The sequence below is a fragment of the Mangifera indica genome, chromosome 9 (assembly GCF_011075055.1).
Source record: "Mangifera indica cultivar Alphonso chromosome 9, CATAS_Mindica_2.1, whole genome shotgun sequence".
In the NCBI taxonomy this organism is placed as follows: Eukaryota; Viridiplantae; Streptophyta; class Magnoliopsida; order Sapindales; family Anacardiaceae; genus Mangifera; species Mangifera indica.
This window is the reverse complement of record NC_058145.1, coordinates 14,704,181-14,724,530: the sequence shown is the minus strand read 5'-3', so window position 1 is coordinate 14,724,530 and position 20,350 is coordinate 14,704,181. Positions and strand designations below refer to the sequence as shown.

The window sequence follows — 20,350 nt, the reverse complement described above, 5'->3', positions numbered from 1 at the left end:
TGGTTGTTAATCAAACAAGTTATGCAAAAGCCATATTTATGTAAATATTGTCCTCCATTCATTTGAATTTCATCGTCCAACTAGCAATTATGTTGACATTTTAATCAACTTGTAATGGGATTTCATTGTATTTTATTATCCAACCAGCAATTATATTGACCATTTTAATCAACTTGTATTGACATTTCATTATCCTTCAGGCTTTTACGGTACCAAAATCACAGGTCACCCCCTAGCTTGGAGTGATAAGAATAATTTCAGAGTAAACATTTGATTAATTTTCTCTGGATAAGTTAAAAAATGAAGGATTAACTTAATAAATTAATAGTTACACAGAAAACATTACATGTATATATATCTCAAGTTCTCGGCCCGTTTTGACCTGCACTCATTTTAACTCGGTATACACCCACACGGACCCATCCCACCCGTTTGCCGGTCTAGTTGACATTTGACACAAAAGGAAAGGATAAAGAAGATAAGAAAAACGAAAATAAGGAAGACTTTGGTAAGGACAGACAGATGAAATGAAAAGGCCATCTTTTCTTTCCCTTAAAGTAAAGTGTTAGGGGTTAAAAGATAAATTTTAGAAATTGGACAACTTGATAGAACATGTCTAAATTACCACTTTCCGAAGGGGATATTTTAGAAATGCACATAAAATTGTCTACACATTTTTTACCATGCGATTAACATGTTGACTAATAATTTATAAGCTATGATAATGTGTTTCTATAACATTTTCTAAACCTATCAGTCCTCATCAAATAGAGAAAAAGAAAAAAGGATGAAGAACAAAAGACCAGAAATGAATTCCTAAAATAGACCATGGCTGCTGCCTCCAACCATCTCATCCTTGCCAATACGTTTCTGATAGCAATTCCGAAACATATCTGGAAAACAAAATACTATAAAACCAGATAAAAATTAGTTGGTGAAAATCATGGGTCTGAACTATGAACGCAACCAACAATATATGCATCTTGTTCACCATAGGCAGTAATTTCGCAACTATTCTTTACACAATATGAAACGATAATTAACAAGTTATCAAACTCCAGTTTTTTCCATCTGAACAAATGAAAAGATAAGTTAAGCCACCTTCCCCATTTAAAGTAAAATCCTGGCTCCTTATGTGATAGATAAAAATACAATCATAGTGGTTGCACTCACTACTGTGGCTCAGGTTTTATATGCCTTGACTCGTTAACCTTCCTCTCCAAACTCCTTTGTGAATCTCTCCTGAACTTCAAGGTCAGCCTTGCTCACTGTTGGCCTCTGTCTCGCAAGTACCTTATCAAAATCTGTTTTTGTGATCGGGGGAGGTAGTATCTGCATCAGAAAGAATCAGCAATAAGTCAACCATTCTAATCATACTGAAAAATTAAAAAAAAAAAAAAAAAAACCTGATGTTTCTAAATATCTTATGAAATTCTATAAGATGATTGATAAACTACTAAATAGGGACATAAAGAAATTACAAAACAAGTAACACCCGGATATTTTAATCAAAGCGGCTTAGCAAGGTCATAAATTACAATGCTCCATACCTTAGCTGCAAGTCCTTGTCCTGCCAGCTCCTGCATGGTAATTTGGACAGCACCTTGCTGCTTTGGTCCACATGGCATCCACATACCATTAGTAGTTTGAAAGAAGAACATGGCATCCTGAGTTTTCCGGACAGGTTCAAAGAGGACATCCTTAACCTGAGATAATCATCACCAAACAGAAACATCATTTAAGAGAACACTAAAGTGCAACAGCGTGATAGTTTCAACCAACTCTTTTGACAGAAAATCATAATACTAGAAGACTAAAAAAAAAATCTCATATAGGCATGACACTTACACACACAGAAATATCTGAACCTGAAAACCCCTCAGTTTTGCGAGCTAAATTTTCGAAGTCACTTTCGGTCAAATTGTGTGGAGTATCTCCTAGATGAACCTGTTCAGAATTTTTTAAGCCCAACAGGCAAGTTAATTGTCCACAAAGGGTCAAAAAATAGAATAGGCATCCATTTTTTAGCTCTAAAATTTTAAAACAAAAACAAAAAGTGGAGAAGTTTCACCTACTTTGAACATGTGCTGCCTAGCCTTCAAATCTGGAAGCGGGATATATATACGCTTGTCAAAACGCCGCCTTATGGCCTGTATTACCATTATTAACAACCATACATAATAATCCAAACACGCAAGATCAAATCACCAAGAAAAATTCCCAACATTCACTTTACCTGATCTAGAGCATAGGGAGTATTTGTAGCTGCAAGAACAAGAACTTTCTGATCATTGTGTCCAACACCCTGAAAGAAATTCAGATTGATAAGGTCCAGCTGAGGACAAAGATTGCAAACACAGAACGAGCTGATCGACATCCATGAATTTGGCAAGAAACACATCACATAGCAGAAGTTAAAACTTGAAATTCATATTCAACAGTGAAGAATACAGGAAGTTAAATTGACTAAGACACAAAATTCTGCACCATCATCTAAACATCTTCTCCATCAGCACAAATTTAACATACAAATTAGTCAACCAGAATAACATCTCACTAGTCACTGGATTTACAAATCTCACTGTAAATATAATCACGTCCTTACAACAAAATCTTCCCTCCTTCAACACTTGTCTACATAAAATAATAACAATTTGTTCATAAACAGTTATGAATGCATTGGCATTTAAAACACAAATAAGCATAAGGAAAATGGTAGAACAATTAATACTGAAGGAAAAAGGGGTACCATGCAACTGCCAATTTCAGGATTCTAAGATTGATATTGATAAGAATATGACAATAACATTCAACTTAAATAATAACTAAGTAATCAATGCCTTTCTAATTTAAAGGTCCCAGGTTCCTATCACTCTGAAATCTAGGTGCAAAGCAGCACAACATATGCAAGTGGAAGCACTCTGCAGATGCAGAATCCATAACACAAAAACAAAACAGCAATTTCAGCATCAAGATTTCACAAATGATTCATAAAAAAAAATCCAAATATTGTACTTCAAGAAGACTCAATTATATAAGAGCGTCAAAACAATAGTTATCATGCCTACATCCTTAACATCAGACGGGGTGTCAACAAAAAGCTGAAATTAAACTTCAATATACATTAAGAAAAGGTACCGGTAATTTGTATGACTGTCATAAGATTTAGTAAGATTTTCCAATGGACTAAATTACTAGATTACTTATACATCATCCAATACAGCTTTATCGAACACCATTCCCATGATGTGATGTGATCATGTCATTTAAGAAGGGGGACATAGATAGGTGTGGAGAGCTTCAAATTGTACACATACACTTAATGATTCAGATGCCATGACAGTAACTGCATTATCTTGGCCAAATAGGGCAACATATTTGGCAAATCTAAAAGAAATACTTTAGTTATTTAGGTAACATTTTGTTATCAAAGAAAAAAAAAATACCTGCATCTGTACAAGAAGTTCAGTTTTGATACGTCTAGAAGCTTCACTTTCATTCCCTTCTCCACGCTGTCCACATAATGAATCTATCTCATCAATGAAGATAATAGAAGGGGCACTTTCACGAGCCATTTGGAAAAGACTTGAAACAAGCTTTTCACTTTCACCCATCCACTTTGAAACCAAGTCAGAAGAAGAAACACTATCCAGCAAGAAAAAAGAATATATTAAACACCAGCAATAAGCACATGCCATTTATTGACCTACATCCATAAACATAAAAAAATCTCAGCAGAAATTTATGCAGTGCAAATGCAGAGAACCAGCATTAAAACAGGAATAACTTAATTTTGAGTTTGACACAGAAGTTACTGATAAATCATCATAAGCAAGTGTAGCAACAATATTATTGTCACACCCAAGTACAAGGCATTGTTGACCATGGCCATCAGGGACACAAGGGTCACCATTTTTCGGGCCCTCATTTCTATGTAAGGTAGTTGGCCAAAAGAATACACAACTTGGAATGTGATTTTAAAAAAAAAAAAAAAAGTTACAAAAAAACTTGTATTTGAGTTACCCAAGATCCCTACACCTGTGGAAGCAAATTATCAAGACATGACTGATGCATAAATTGCCATGTGTTCTAGCCTTGAACTTTTTCCAATGCATTTGCAATAGCAGTGCAACAAATCTTGCATTTTGTCAGCTCATCAATGTCACCTGAAAAAAGTAGAATCAGCTTCTGTAGCAACAGCCTTGGCAAGATATGACTTCCCAGTTCCAGGTGGTCCATACAACAGAAAAGCTCTCCATGGTTGTCTCTTGCCTGAAATAAAAAAGCGTGAAAACCTTAGAATTTAAACAGAATGAATGAAACCACAAACCCACAACTTGAACGTGCTATATAACAAGTAATAGAACTGTTTTTTCAAAGAAATTTATCATAAGATACACAACACACTAATCTAATTTCCCATCCCAGCTTTATGATTTAGAAGAAACAACTGTGATTTGCATCATAGCCAGAATAGCAGTGGCAGAAAAAACTAAGCATTCACCACATCCTTACCACAACAGTCAATGTGGAATCCCATAAAAACAGAACAACAAAGCTCCTATTCTTATAGAAGCCCAGCGCTACATAGTCTGTATGAAGTTAAGAGCAATGAGAACGGACATGCCAAAACCAAAATTTACCTCTTAAAATCCATCAGCAATAAGCAAACATAGCATAATTAGCCACTAGCCTCCCTAGGTTCGATTCTAGTAATATGATATCTAACGTCAGTACCAAAGCAGAAACAAAAACATCAAATTTCACTCCTCATTAAATCTAATCTAACTCTGGACCAGTACACAGCACAACCCATTAAACCAATCGCCTTAATAACAAACATAAACACATGATCGCAACAAACTAACTCAAAACAATTCAATTCAATCTCACAAATCCCTAAACTGCGATCACAATCAACTCAATATCAACCAAATCAAAAATTCCACAACATAAATACTAACCCACCGGTAAAAAACTGAGGAAATTTAACAGGCAAAATAACAGCCTCCTGTAAAGCCTGCTTCGCGCTCTCGAGACCCGCCACGTCATTCCACTTGACGTTGGGCTTCTCTCTAATAATCGCCGAATTCAATCCAGAACGCAGCTTGGCCTGCTCGGGATCCTCCCCATCGCCGCCTTCGCCACCACTGCCATCCTTGGGCTTGCTCTTGGGTCGGGTGGCCACAGCAGCGTCACCGTTATGGGCAGGGCCGGGCCCACCATCGTCCAAAACTGCACGGATCTCCTCTGCTCGACGGAGATATTCAGTAAATTTCTGGGTAATAGCTTCTTTAATCTTAGGATTCTTCTCGTACTTCAGATGGGTCTTGAAGTACTCCAAAGCGTTCATGTAAAGCGGGAAGGCTTTAGCGTAATTTCCGGCATTATCTTCCTGCACGGCTTGTTTGACGTACTCGATTGCTTGTTCTTTGAAGTTGCTGTACATATTTTTAGGGTTTTGAATCGAATCGTATGAGAGATCGATGAATTTACGAAATTAATGTTGAAAGAACAGAAATACAGACTTTGTGATTCGTTTGATTTAAAATCAAAGTGCAAAAGCGTGCTGTGAAATTGGATTTAGATGAAAGGAATTAAACAGAATGGTTTTCCTGGAACTGGAAGGAAAGGGCCAAATTCCAAATCCTTAAGCCTTTTAGCTTATCTATTTCGCCCTCTCCGTTTGTTGGACTACGCTTACAAAAAACACCCGGTGACTCGTTATATATTTCTTTACTTTTTAAATAATTTTATTTTTCTTTGAATGAGAATAATAGTTTATACATTTTGTTGTAATAAATTTTTAAAATTCAACATCTTTATTATAAATATTTTTTTTCTCAAATTATATTATTCATTATATATAAAAACCTTTTCTTTTTCAACATTTTATCTAAAAGTTTATTCAAGATATCATGTTTTTTCGAAGATAAATGAAAATCAAAAGAACTTCAATTTTACTTAATTAAAAGGATTTCGACTTACTAGTTCATTCTCTTAAATATTTTCATTTAAATTAAAAGTTTTTATCAATTGAAATTCAATTTTCCAATTGTGTTTGTTTATTAGTTATTGATAAATTATTCGATCTTTGTTTGTATTTATTTTGAGTTATAATATATTTGAATTTGCTAGAATCGTTTTCACAAATGTAGGTTATGCTCATAGTTGAATTAGTAAAAATAGAATTATACTATTTACATTTAAGGCTTATTCTATTTTTGGTTGCATAGATGCATGAAATCATAACTCAATTAACTTCTAACATAGTTATGCTCGCACATCATTTTCAGGGTTCATATAGCCTAGTCAATCTAAGTGGTGCTGAAACAATTGCTCTTGTGAGCTGAAGAGAGCAATGATCTTATAATTGTTGAAAGAAATGCTTTCACGGTTGTAAACTGTCACCTTTTTATGATAATTTCCCTTCCAAGTTGCTCTTTATAGTTTACACATAATGCAAAATGCTTGCATAAAGCACAAGGGAATCAAGCTTTGGAAGAGGCAGAACAGTCTAAAATTAACAATGGGTTAAACGTTTGCAGCAATGGCCTTAGCAAAGAATAATGAGCAGAAATGTCTCTCAAAACTGTGGAATCTATGTACAAAAACAAAATTGCATTCAATCCAAGGGAAATATTCATAACCAGTGAAAAACTGCAACACACGGGCAATGTCAAGTTCATTCTTAATTGCCTGCTTATGCTAATCTATAGCCTGGTCTAGACAAAGTTTCAGAATGGTACAAAGGCGCATTGTAGGCTTCCAAGCTACAGAAGAACACAAATGGGAAGAGTGTCAAATATCTATGCAACAAATTTGCATAGAAGTGAAGAAAAGCAATTGCTTACCAAGCTCCTTATTGATATTTGTCATGTCAGCGATTTGCTTGTTGCAGCCTCGACCATAGAAATCATTTGAGCTTACATCAATAGTTGTAAGCTTAGAGGCAGGTTGATGAGTGGATTATGCATAAACCTTAATGGAAATTTGTTATGTGTTAAATGAAGGTCAGAAGCAACAAATGAAACTAGGTGGCATCTTTATGTTTTTAAGTATACCTCTATCATTAACTCTGCTGATTGCTTTATTGTAACTTCATTTTCAGTATTACCCCATTAAAAATCCTTCCATTCGCTCGTTCTGGGTTTTCCTGCAGAAAATTGGTTAGTAATGGGCTAGTTTTGTAGGAGTTATCAGCTGAATGATGATACTAAAGTAAACTTACAATCATTAAAAGAACAGCTTCAATGGCATCCTTGACATAGCAGAAGCCAGGAGGTTCTGCAATTCAGATTTATAAGGAAGAAAACAAAAATGCATACAGCAGAAATTAAAAGAAGGGAAAACAAAGCGATGGAAATGAAAGAAGCTTAAGTTACACCGGTGAAGCAAGCTAAAACTCTTGGAACTAAGTCCCTAGGACCATCAAATTATCAATGCCTGGAATGAAGTCCATCCTTGGACCAATCCAATTGAAGAGTCTTACAATGGTAAACTCGAGGGAACTTGGACAAACTGTAGTTTTAATGTTCATTAGAGAACTGACCATTGTGATCATCCAACCGCATTTCTTAAAGAGATTAATCACAAAGTTTGATTGACCAAAGAATTACACAAGAAACAAACGAAATCCGACATTTCAAGAAAACAAAATTCACAAGAAAACTGGTGCAGTGAAACAAACAAGAGGGCTTGAAATCAAACCCAGATCACAAAATACTCAAATTCACAGCAAAATCAACCAAACAGGAACCCAAGTTATACACAAATGCAAAACTCACCACTGGAATCGCATCAATAAAGTTACTGTAAATAGCATCAAAAGGCCTATTAATATAATCAGCAGGAGTGCAAATGGCTGCCAGATTAATAACCTACGCAACAAAAAACTCAATCAAATCCCGGAAATTATACTTCCAGGAGAAACAAAAAGTTAAAAACTAGACAAACAATTTACAAGATCAGAGGCTGCAATGAGAGGTTCAAGGTGCTGATGCAGAATGTCGCGCTTGACGCCAAATTCATGAAACTGAACTCGACCAATCCAGCAATAATAAGGACGCAGCAGATGTTTGATCTTGGTGGAGGAGATATCAATGACTATACATGGCAGTATGTTAAGTTTTGTAAAGGAGCTTCTCGCAGAGTTGAGAGCCATTGAAACCACCGCCACCAATCAAGCAGATTGTTTTCACCGTCTATGTTTAATCTTTGCATTGAATTAAAAAAAGAGTATCAAGAATGAATACGTTACAGAATCTTTAAACTTCTCTGCGGAGGGAAAATTAAGCAGGGGTTAACTAACACGAAGGGGTAATTTGGGAAATACAATATAAAAATTGTATATATTATTTATGTATATAATTTTATTAAAAATAATAATAAAGATCCAAACATTTTTTTCCAAGAAACCTATTTCTAATTTATAAAAAAAAAAAAAGGAACATATTTGCCTCCTCTTTAACATAGACCTATTCGCCTCCAATTAATTTATTTTCAAGAACATATTTCTAATTAAAAAAAGGAAATATCAGTTTATTAATTAATTTCTAAACTTCCTGAATTTTTACCAACATTTTCTCTCCTAGTCTTGGCAATAAGTTTCCTTTGACACAACCAACACAGGCGCTTAAGTCAGAGAAGCATCGGGGACATGAGTAAGGCCGCCTTTAATGAACCTTAATAGAAAAATTGACCCAAAAATTCATGCCACAACATATAGAAATTTTCATAAGTTTGCCACATGCTTAAAGTAGAGACGGCGCCGTGTCCATAGAAGTCAATTGACACGCCTAGTGGGTCAAGTCGACCCATTGAAATTGAAGAGTTTGTAGCATAATCTAAATCCCATTAGAACATGCCTTCACGAGTTGATTCACATGTTTTTGTGGTAGCCACCAAATAATAATTTTTGAATAATTTTAAATTAATATTTAGTTATTTTTAAATGTATTTCAATGGAAAATATTAGGGTAGCTTATAAGTCATATTCCAAAGATCTGACATAATTCAAATGATTAACGAATTTGATATATCCTATTATAATAATAAATTATGTTATTGTAAAATTGAGTTATATTATAGATCAACTTACCTAACTTCTTTAACATATCTAATTTAAAGCCGACAACATATTAGAAGATGATTAACAATAAAAAGTAATACAATCATATATAAATCATCCAATAAATTTGTATTTTCATGTATATATGATTAAGGTAAATTTTAAATTTTAAATAAGAAAAAGGAAAAAAAAATAAAAAAAATAATAAAGTGGTATGGGGTGACGCACAACGCAGTTCTAGAGGATGCAGGTTGTAAGCATACGCCAAATTAAAAAACACATAAAAAGCATACGACAAATAACTAATTAACATGAATTAAAAATTAATTGTCCGTTACCAGATACATCCTCTTATATTTAACGATTAAAGGTAAGGCCGAAGGACTTGTTCCCACCTAAGGTTAGCTATAATCTCAAACTTTTAATCTTCAAATTTTAAAAATTAAAGTCCCGTTTATAAGTAAAATTTTATTAAAATTAATGGTAAAATGATTAGTTAATAAAATAATTTTAAAAACTAAAATTTTATCAAATTTTTCTCCTTCAGTTTGAAAATATAACATTTTTTTCTTTACCAAAAGTTTGAAAACTGTCAATTTCATTTTTAGGGTTTTGAAACTATCACTGGATTGTCCTTCTACCACGACAATCTCTCCCTACCGACTTATTCCCACCCACCAATTAAAGCAATTAACTTCGACGAAAACGATTTCATCTACATTAAAAAAATCATTGTTGTCAATGAATAAAAACAAATCGATAAAAAGAGATAAGTCAACAGAGAGAGTCAATACGATCAAAGATAGTGAAATTCATTGTTTTTGATAATGGTTTTAAAACCTCAATAATTAAATTATTATTTTTTAAATTTTAAATGAGAAAAAATTATTAAAATTTTAAATTAAATAAGAAAATTATAATAAAATATTAATTTTTTAATTTTTTAATGGTAATTTTATTCTTAATATTAATTAAATTTTTTAATAAAATTTTATTCATAAGAGAAAGTTTAAATTTTAAAAAATTAGAGGAAATGAATTTAAAATTACAGTTAACCCTCGGTGGGAACAAGTCTATTGGGCTAAAAGTTATTATGCATATTCCTGTTAAGGTCAAAGGAGGTGCATGAATTTCTGGGTAAAAACAGCATATTATATGAATGTATTAGCCATAAAAAGATAATAAAAAGGAGCGTGTCTTAGGAGAAACGGTCCAACTTGTCGTCTGGAGCCTCAACGTAACTTAAACGGCTCAAGCTCCGTGAAATCCCGAAAGCATCCAGTTCAAACCGTTTTATTTATTAGCAAAACTATCTTCAACACCGCGTAATTAAGTCTTTAATTATAATTAAGAGTTTATTGGTTTGGCTGTCTGGTTGATTAGGAAATTAAAAAAGAAAAAAGAAAACTAAAAACAGTAAAGAAGGTGATTGGAATCCTCACCCAGCACCAGGAATCCTTCACCCTTTTCCCCTTCTTTTCCTTTTATGTGGAGCAACTTCTTTCCTTTCTTTCCTTTCCCTTGTATGCTTTTGCCGTCTGTTTTCCTCTCTTTCTCCAAGCAAGCAATTTAAAATTTTCTCTTTTAATCCCTCCCTCTCCGCTTTTCTTCTCTGATCAAACACAAATCTTCCCTTCGGGTAACCACCAGCACCGATTTATTTATCTCCTCTTTCGTCTGAATTTTTTTATTTTTTATTATTTGTTGATTTTACCGTCTTTTTTTGTTTTCAGATCGTGAAAGAAAGAGAAAAAAACCATGGCGGAAGAACACAGATGCCAAGCGCCGCGTTTGTGCGTAAACAACTGCGGATTTTTCGGGAGTCCGGCGACGCAAAATCTTTGTTCTAAATGTCACCGAGATCTTCAGTTAAAGGAGCAACAATCTTCCTCGGCGAAACAAGCCCTTAACCAAACCCTGATCTCGTCCTCCGCACAATCATCGTCATCATCGGCTCCCTCTCCGGCCGTGGATGTCTTGCAGAAGACGGTTACGGCTTCGGCGCCGATCGTGAAAGGGGAAGAAAAGAAAGATGTTGTGGCTGCGGCGGCCGTGCCGGTGGCTAGTGGCGTGAACAGGTGTTTGAAGTGTCCGAGGCGCGTGGGACTGACGGGCTTCAGGTGCAGGTGTGGGTCGTTGTTTTGTTGGCGCCACAGGTACCCGGAACAGCACGAATGCACGTTTGATTTCAAGGAGATGGGCAAAGAGCAGATCAGCAAGGATAATCCAGTTATTAAGGCTGAAAAGCTTCAAAAGATTTGAGATAATTGTTACGTGTTTTACGGCGTCGTTTCATGTGGGTCGTCAGCGGCGGATGTGATGGTTGTTGGTGTTGGGTGGGGGTAGGGGTAGGGGTAGGGGTAGGGTGGGGTTAATATTGTCAAATTGTGTGGTGTTATGTAAATTCCAATTATATTTTAAGCTTTTAATTAAATATAATCGTAATTTGTGTTTTAGTTTTATTCATTATTTTGTTTATTGATGGGTGAGGTGGCCTTGCTTCTAAATAAATATGAGGGAATTTCCCATTAAATTAAAATGATCCAACCACCCAAATCCACTGATCAATTAAAATTGAGTTCAAATTTTCACCATATTAAACGAAAGCATGTGATGAAAGTGGGGAGGGCACATGGGCATGGATGAAAGAGTTTTAGGTGAGGAAGAAAAGGTGCATGGTTCTGATTTAGTCCGTTGAAGCTCAAGATTATATTGGAGGGTGAGATCATTTATATCTAAAATTATTCTACCGCATATGTTAGGTTAAATATTCCACATTTAAGTGATTCCATAATTTGAGTGGTAAAAAATTTAAAATCTTTCAAATAAAATAGTTATAATTCGAGAATTATCATAAAACTTTCAAATGAAAAAGTTTAAATTCGAAACTTATTAATAATATAATATAATAGTTATAAGATGAATTATTTAAGTGGAGTTACATGTAGGTTTCCAGGATCATGAAAAGGACAGAGGAAATGGCCATTCTGTGGGCGTGTGAGGTTGAGCAAAAGAACATGGTATTAACAGCCTCTTTAACTTCCAAGTTGTTGGATTGGATCTGCCAGACTGTTGTTTTGAAAAGTACTTGACAAGTGAAAACAATTTACACTGTTTGATATTCCCCACGGCCACAATTTGGATTTACTATTTTAACTTGGATGTTAACATGATTGTTGCTTTCATTTTCAACAAAATCAAATGATTTTTAAAAATTTAACGAAAATTATATTAAACAATGCTACTTTAATTCGGGTTGCACCCATTATGTATACATACATGAATGATGTTACATACATGTGGTGCTACATAAAATAATATGTTAATTTTGGCATAAGAGGCCTAAATTCACAATTAAGATGACCGTAGGATAATAATAGTACGAAGAATAATGTTGAAATTGAGAATATGCCATGATTTAGACTTATTTTATGCAAAATGCAAATTGATTGATGATGACGGATGAATTAACATGTTGAATTATTGTGATATGTCAAAGTGGACAACTTAGAGGCGTCTTACTATTGCACTAGGGTGCAGAGATTTATTGTTGAAAATGATTAATTTGAATTTAAAACTTGATGTAACACCCATTCAAAGTTAAGGAATGGTTGTTTCATCATTAAAGATATTAACATAAATAATTGTTTGTAAAATGCAAACGACTATTAAGAAATAAAGTGATGAATGATCGTTAATAAGTTGATAATGTTCTTTTTCTAACAAAAAAAAGACAATGATTTGTAAACCATAAACAATCATTCCGCAAGCTCTTCTATAGGATATAAAATGTAAAGAACCTTGAATTGTGTAAACTAAGGTATATGTGTGAGTAAGTGTCATAAACTATGTGAACTATAATTAGGGTTGGACTCGAAGAGAGTTTGTTTGGGCTCGAAACGAGCTTTGCTCGAACAAGCTTGAACCCGAGCCCAAGCCCGAGCCTGAGCCTGAGCCTGAGCCTGAGCTTGTCTTGAACGAGCCCGAATACTAACGTCAACCTGAATTTTAAGCAAAAAACGAATATGAACTCGAATTCAAACACCAATTAAGCGAGTCGAACTCGGCTCGTGCGCCGTTTACTAAAATAAAAAATATTTAACTTGGAACAAACGATATTATTTGTTCCTTGAAATACGAGCCTGAAACCGAGCTACCGAGCCTAAAATACGAGTCCAAAGCGAACCATAGCCTGAACACATAAACCCAAGCTAAGTGTGAGCTGAGTCCGAACACTAAAATTATGAAACGAGCTGAACACGAATATATGTTTAGCAAGTTTGAAGAGCCTGAACTCGTGCTCGAGTTTGGGCTCACTGAAAATGAATCGAAAACGAGTTGAGCCCTGTTCAAACTCAGTTCGACTCGTATTTAGCCCTACTATAATACATTTTTAATTTTTATCGTATTATATCTTCCCTATGAAAATTAAATGTTATTTGCAAGTATCTAGTAGTATTATGAACACACAGCATTGTGGTGGATTTCCATCACATTTGCTTGCCCATTGATCAAATTTTAAATTGTAATTTCAATCATTGAACAGTAGAAAAGAGATTAAGAAAAAAGACAAGTATAATAATTTAATTTTTTATCTACATTTAATTAAGTGATGTCTAGATCATATTATCACTCAAAAACAAAATAAAATTTAAAAAAAGAAAAAGGAATTAGGGCTTATGCACACATGAGGCAGTATCGAAATGGATAAATTTGTAATTAAAAAATAATAATTAAATTGGGTTTTGCTAGTTCATCAATAAGGGCCAAATAGAATGACTTATTTCCACTTTAAATGGGGATCGCCTTAATTTCATTTAATATATAAATTGGGCCTAAGTCCAAAGTTTTTTATATATCTTTAAATAATATCAAGACTAATTTTACGATAGAATTAATATTCGATTAGATTTGAATTGAGTTTATTTAAATTTAAATTTAAAGTTTAATATTTTTTAGTTTAAACTTAAACTTACAAGGTGTTTGACTCATCAAACTTACGAATTTAAAAAATTAGATATAAAAAGATCTCATTTTGATCAATATATATTAAAACGATATTGTTTTGTATCGAACTGAACTCAAGTTTGACTCTTTTGAAATGAGTCAAGTTCAAACATAGGCAATGAGCTCGAATTTAGCTCGATTCGAATCTAACCCTAAATAGAATTATGACAAATATATTACATACTTATTCAATTTTTCATTTAAATCTAGATTAAAGATTAAGTAATAAGATTAGTTAGTTGGGTGTACATAGGCAATGGGACAATGTTCTTTTATAGTATTAACTTGCTCTACTCATCCTCTTTTTCTTAGAAAGTTGTTTCTATAATCATAATATATCAATAATTTAAGTAATTAAGCTTTTAATTCATGGCTTAACTTAAACCATAATATTATAAAAATAAAGAAATTTAATAATAAATTAAAGTTAATATGTAATTCTATCTCACATTTTATAAGATTAAAATCACCAACTTTATACCAAATAATTCCAATAATATCACAAAGTTTGAGTGTTCATAATTTAAATCTGTTATGATCCATTCTTCACCTTGCATATGATATCTTGAGTTTATGCACAAAAATATTGTTAGCCTTAAAGGGTCGTATTAAATTCAGTTTATCATTCTCTATTAAAATTATATGTACACATTTTTAAATATATAATTAGATATACAGATAATATATTATTATATAATTGAGAGATTTTAAATTAAAGATAAAGTAATACTCAATTATATAATAATATATTATTTATATATACAATTGGGTATTCGATCGACACATTTTTTATGCCAAATTCACTAAACCTCTTAAGTGCAATGTAGTCTTTACTGCAAGAATATGACAAATGTTAGCCTAAATTTGATTATGTCCACCATACTTTTGCATTTAAGGCAAAAGTAAATTTCAGCCAAATTCACTAGATCTTTAAGGTTCACTTTTTACTTAAGCACAAATTGGCTAATATTCCATGAATCATGAGACAATGGCACGTTGTGTTGGTTGAAAGTGCGGTGTTAGCCTAATCATTAGGTTTTGAGTATATTCTACTAAATTAGTTGAATCTTATTGAATTTAATCAACACCTTTTTTTTATTTTTTTGAAAATATTCGCTCTCTCATTTTTCATTTTCCATGGACCATTTGACAACTTGCATGAATGACTTTGCTTCAACGTACTCAATTATGCCAACCCTATCTATACTACATAATTGTTTATCAATCTTGCAATAGTGATAGAAAAGGAATTGATATTTCCTATTGCCAACTTGTTCCAAAAATTGGTTTCGTCTCTTAGATAATATTTTACCTATAACTTGTTGATTGCCCCATGTTTTAAAGTCATTGACCTTTATTGTATTTCTAGTAATATGTACCATGTTTTCCATATTCTTACGTCTATAACGAGTTTGCATTAAGAGTAATCACTTAGTGTAAAAAGTCGTTCATTAAAACTAACCAATGATCCATGATCTATAGGACATTCACATTTCATCTTCTTGAACTTTATCTCATTAAATTGTTTTTCATATGTGACTAATTGTTGAGTGAATGGATGGAGAGACCAAATGTTTCCAAATTTCACTTTGCCTTTTATAGGCCCTAAGTCCTACCTGATTTTAAATCTCATGGTTAATCTATGCATCTTTAAATTCATAGAACTGGTAAATTATAATAGATTATAAACCTAAACACCCCAAAAATTAAAATACTATTCATTTCCAAATTTCAAGCTAAAATTAAACTTAATGTTGGATGTAGCAATTTTTTTTTGTTTAAAGGTAAAATATTATTTGAATTAAATTCTTATTTTATATTTTTGTTAAAAAGTCAAGAAAGGGAAATTTTGATATTAGATTAGGACCATTAGTTTTTTTTTTTTTTTTTTGCTTTGTTTAAGATCTTTTCAAAATTAATTATTTTAATTAATAAGAAATTGGAGTGACGTGTAAAGAAGGGTTTGTCACATAAAAGAAAAGAGAAAATGCGCTGGCAAAGCAAAACCATTGGACACGTTGGTGATGGCTCGGATAATTATTATATGTTATTAATAATAAAATTATGTATATAATTTTATATATAAATAATTATATATTATTTTTAATTATTTATATATAAAATTATATACATAATATTACCCATATTACTAAAATGGTATAAAACAAAATGGTAAAGGTGAGGCAAAATGGAATGTTTCTCGAGGGTAAAAAAGAATTTTTCTTTATTATAATTCTCTTTACATGTTCACAAAAAAGGGAAAAGTATAGAAAATGTAAGCCAAAGATTCTCAAAAAATGGAATGGAATGAAGGATAATTAGGGAAAGAGACCAAATTGGCTAAGTACAATTGGTTGCCCAATTCTAATGATCAAATTTTCTTTTCCTGTTAGGTATCACTCAAATCAACATCCAAACAAAGCCATTCTTTAAAGAAAAGTGGTCTTTCATGGGAATTTTCCTAACTTTTCAAAATTCGATAAAATCACAACACTTTTCATCATCATGTAACGCTCATTTTTAACAAATTTAATGTCAAATTTTCATTCAAAAAATAGGAAATCAAATGAGAAACTTCACTTTATTCAGGATTTTAACCATACATTTGTTTTAACGATGGTTTATAGGATTTTAAATAAATATAATATTAAAAGCATATTAACCCGTCGACAAGGAGAGGGACAAGTAATTTTTTGTAGTTGGTAAATTTATGCCTACTAGATTAAAACTTAAATTTCCTTTCGTTATAAAAATTAAAGGTGCTCAACCATCTTACATTATAGAGAGTTAAATGATATTTTATGGATAAAGGTGTGAGGATTATATGATATTATGGATAATATTTTTTAATTTTTAAGATTAAAAATTAAATGTGTTCAACCATCTAGCTGCTGGAGCATCCGCTCTAGCTGATTTGCTCTAGATTATCTTGATATTCTAATTAAAAATAGATGTGTCAGTATTTCAATTTTGCCATTTAGATAATGATTATGATTATCTTATGAATAAAATAATATTACATCATAGATAGACGAGTGTCTGTTAATTATAACAACTACTTAAAACGATATTTATTATGATAAATCATATATACAAACTCAAAGAAATTGTAACTAATACAATAAATATATCATATACACATATATGATGAGTGAAAAATTAGGTATTAAATGATTTAAAAAGTTTATTTAAGGAGTCATTCATGTCATTGTTACCACTGTACTGCTACAATTTAGAGTTGTATATCCTTAAGACTTCTACACATATTAAGACAGATGAATCAAATCAATTTTAATTCTTCTTCATGGCCTGGAGTGTTCAATGAGAATGTTTTAAGATTATATTCATCCAATTGCTTGTGTGGAGTTGCATTCTTGAAGGATAAGTATCTTGGAACCCTTGATATTCCAAGCGAAAAGGATGATAACAACCAAATCTATCATTTGGAGATCGTGGTTTCAATAATCATAAAAAAAAAAAAATCCAAAACAAAAAAATTATGATTTTTGTTTTTCTATAAAAATTTCTCTACTCTTATCATATTCTCGAATTGAAAATGGTATACTTCAGCTAAAAATAAATTTATTTATCGCTGTTCTAATAATTATATCCATGTAACCCTCATAGAATTACACACCTCCTCAACGGGGCAAAGAGAGAAAATTAGAGAAAGATTCAAGTTGACTAAATATAATTGGTTTTTCAATTCAAATGATCAAATTTCCTTGTCTTGTAAATATCACCCAAATAAGCACACAAACAAAGTCAGTCTTTCCAGACAAATGGACTTGGGTGTGGACTCCACCATTAACCATATTTTCTAAATATTTTATTATAATTATATTATTAATTTTTTAAAATAAAAATAACCTTAATTTTAATTAATATAATAAATAATATAAAAGATATTTTAAAATAATTATATTTAAAGATATTTAAATAAAATAATATATTAATATTTTTTTATTAACTCTCATCAAATATAATAATTATTTATATTTATATATTTTTATTAATTTTTATCAAAAATAATTATAATTTATTTTTGATAATCTTAATATAATATATCTTTAAGATAATATATTAATTTTAATAATAAAATATTTTTTAAATCAAATATCCTCCTAATAATTAAAAAAAAAAATTTGGGATTAGATGAAAATAAATCAAAATGTTTCACATGAATTGGAATCAAATGGTCTCTCTCCTTCAAATCCTACCTACACATCAAATCATTCTTTCATGTCTTCCTAACTGAAAATACATGCATTTGACATTACTATTTTTCTCCTTAATTTCAGCTCATCCCTTCTCTTCCTCCTCTTCTCCTTACCCACATTCTTAGGGCTCCATTTCAATTCTTCTCATTATATAAATTCAATCACTTCTCTCACTCACCATGAAATTTCCCTCCCTTCATCCTAATCTCTCTCTTACTACTATATTTCTGCTAAAGACTTCATTTTTTCCTGATTCAATTTGACTTCCTTCTCCTGGATGCCTAAGATTCTTGAAGCTCACCATGGATCTCCTCTGCACAACTTCACGATCTATGCACCTTCTTGGCCTTTTTTAGCAATACCCATAAACTGCTTTGCTGATTTTATTGGCCAAATGAAAAGGGCGTTTCGTCCTCTCTTGAGTATATTACTGCTCACAGTCTTGGCTGTTACTTTAAGCTTCCGAATCATTCACCACCGTGGCGGCGGTAGCTTCTTCAACTCGTTTGAGCTTGAAAATAGGATCTTTGTGCAAGAACAGCAACCTGAACCTCTCCCAGTGTTCAACTCTACTTTACTCAAGTATGCCGCTATTGATTTAGCTGAGGAGAAATCAAAGAAGGAGATCGAGCAACTCTTGGAGGGGAAATTTGCGAGCCAAGGACGGTACCGTACCGTCAACACGTGGCGGAGATTTCATAGCGATGTCAGAACCAAGTCGTCCTCAGGACTCCCGGTAACGCTACGGTCCCCGTTGTTTTATCGTTATTGGCTAGATTTTAGAAGGAATTTGAATGAATGGGCTAAAAAGAAAAGATTTCAAGCAGATGTAATGAATGAATTGGTTAGATTAATCAAGCATCCTATTGATAGGCAGAATGGATTATTGGGTGGTTCGGATAAAAAGTATCAGTCTTGTGCTGTTGTGGGAAATAGTGGGATTTTGTTGAAAAGTAATTACGGAGCTTTGATTGATGGTCATGAGATCGTAATAAGATTGAACAATGCCAGGATTGAGAAGTTTGAGCCGAATGTGGGGTTGAAAACCAATGTATCATTTGTAAACAGCAATATTTTGCATCTTTGTGCTAGGAGGGAAGGGTGTTTTTGTCACCCATATGGAGTGAATGTTCCAATGGTTATGTATATTTGTCAGCCTGCGCATTTCTTGGATTATATTATGTGCAATGCATCTCATAAGGCACTCTTGCTTATCACAGACCCCAGATTTGATCTGTTGTGTGCTAGGATTGTGAAGTACTACTCGTTGAAACGTTTTGTGGAGGAGATAGAGAAGCCGTTAGAGGAGTGGGGATCTGCCCATGATGGTTCTATGTTCCATTACTCTTCTGGTATGCAAGCTGTGATGCTTGCTTTGGGAGTTTGTGACAAAGTTAGTATATTTGGTTTTGGGAAATCTGCTTTAGCTAAGCATCATTACCATACAAGCCAAAAGGCTGAGCTTCGGTTGCATGATTATGAGGCAGAATATGCATTTTATCATGATCTAGTGGAAAATCAACGGGCAATACCATTCATTTCAGACAAATTTAAGATTCCTCCTGTGGTAATTTACCACTGAATTTTGGCCTGTTGGATGTTCTGTATTTTGTAATTTGTTTATTGTTGTCATGTTGTTATCATGCTAATTGGTCTTGCACTAGTGAAACAAGGAACACATTTGTTCAATACCTCTGTTTTGTATTATTGCCCTGTACCATCAAAGGTGGTTTAGGGTGCTTGAAATATAATACTGGAATGTAGAACTGCAACAGAAAGGATTCGTTACTGATTTAGGCTAATTCCTTGTTGGATATAATATAATTTTTTATGCATAAAGCTGACCTTATTTATTTGTAATGTGAAAAAACTGTTGTGAAGTGGAGTAAGCATAGCTTATATATTCTCATATGCAGGCTCTCAGTTCCTCTTTGGGAAGAAATAGGATCTACATATAGCAGTGATATGTGATCTTTTGAGTCACATATCAGTACTATATATTCAGTTTTGTTAGCTACCACTAATAATTTATGATATTATTGACAATGTTCAC

At 32.7% G+C, this 20,350-nt stretch overlaps 4 protein-coding genes across 5 annotated transcripts; 2 read left to right on the top strand and 2 right to left on the bottom strand.

The window, feature by feature from the left end:
• Window positions 1-957: 957 nt before the first annotated feature.
• On the bottom strand, window positions 958-5,709 carry LOC123224721 (protein SUPPRESSOR OF K(+) TRANSPORT GROWTH DEFECT 1-like). The gene is made up of 8 exons (XM_044648420.1): window positions 4,969-5,709; window positions 4,167-4,272; window positions 3,447-3,645; window positions 2,237-2,305; window positions 2,076-2,150; window positions 1,849-1,947; window positions 1,551-1,706; window positions 958-1,332 (listed from the first exon to the last, which is right to left on the bottom strand). The coding sequence occupies exons 1-8, from the start codon at window positions 5,447-5,449 to the stop codon at window positions 1,207-1,209; spliced, it is 1,311 nt and encodes a 436-aa protein (XP_044504355.1). The 5' UTR covers window positions 5,450-5,709; the 3' UTR covers window positions 958-1,206.
• A 760-nt stretch (window positions 5,710-6,469) lies between these two features.
• On the bottom strand, window positions 6,470-8,806 carry LOC123224722 (UDP-D-apiose/UDP-D-xylose synthase 1-like). 2 transcript variants are annotated; one of them, XR_006504046.1, is made up of 6 exons: window positions 7,964-8,806; window positions 7,788-7,880; window positions 7,232-7,287; window positions 7,065-7,156; window positions 6,855-6,981; window positions 6,470-6,773 (listed from the first exon to the last, which is right to left on the bottom strand). XR_006504046.1 is itself a non-coding variant. In XM_044648421.1 (3 exons), the coding sequence occupies exons 1-3, from the start codon at window positions 8,162-8,164 to the stop codon at window positions 7,237-7,239; spliced, it is 345 nt and encodes a 114-aa protein (XP_044504356.1). In that variant the 5' UTR covers window positions 8,165-8,806; the 3' UTR covers window positions 7,179-7,236. The 2 variants fall into 2 exon arrangements, 1 of the variants encoding a protein (XP_044504356.1); XM_044648421.1 differs by lacking the exons at window positions 6,470-6,773; window positions 6,855-6,981; window positions 7,065-7,156 and having other exon boundaries at window positions 7,179-7,287.
• A 1,634-nt stretch (window positions 8,807-10,440) lies between these two features.
• Window positions 10,441-11,532, top strand: LOC123225075 (zinc finger A20 and AN1 domain-containing stress-associated protein 3-like). Its single transcript, XM_044648927.1, has 2 exons — window positions 10,441-10,709; window positions 10,804-11,532. The coding sequence occupies exon 2, from the start codon at window positions 10,829-10,831 to the stop codon at window positions 11,330-11,332; it is 504 nt and encodes a 167-aa protein (XP_044504862.1). The 5' UTR covers window positions 10,441-10,709; window positions 10,804-10,828; the 3' UTR covers window positions 11,333-11,532.
• A 6,735-nt stretch (window positions 11,533-18,267) lies between these two features.
• Window positions 18,268-20,099, top strand: LOC123224788 (beta-1,6-galactosyltransferase GALT29A-like). Its single transcript, XM_044648506.1, has one exon. It carries the CDS (start codon window positions 18,575-18,577, stop codon window positions 19,877-19,879), a length of 1,305 nt encoding a protein of 434 aa, XP_044504441.1. The 5' UTR covers window positions 18,268-18,574; the 3' UTR covers window positions 19,880-20,099.
• Window positions 20,100-20,350: the final 251 nt, after the last annotated feature.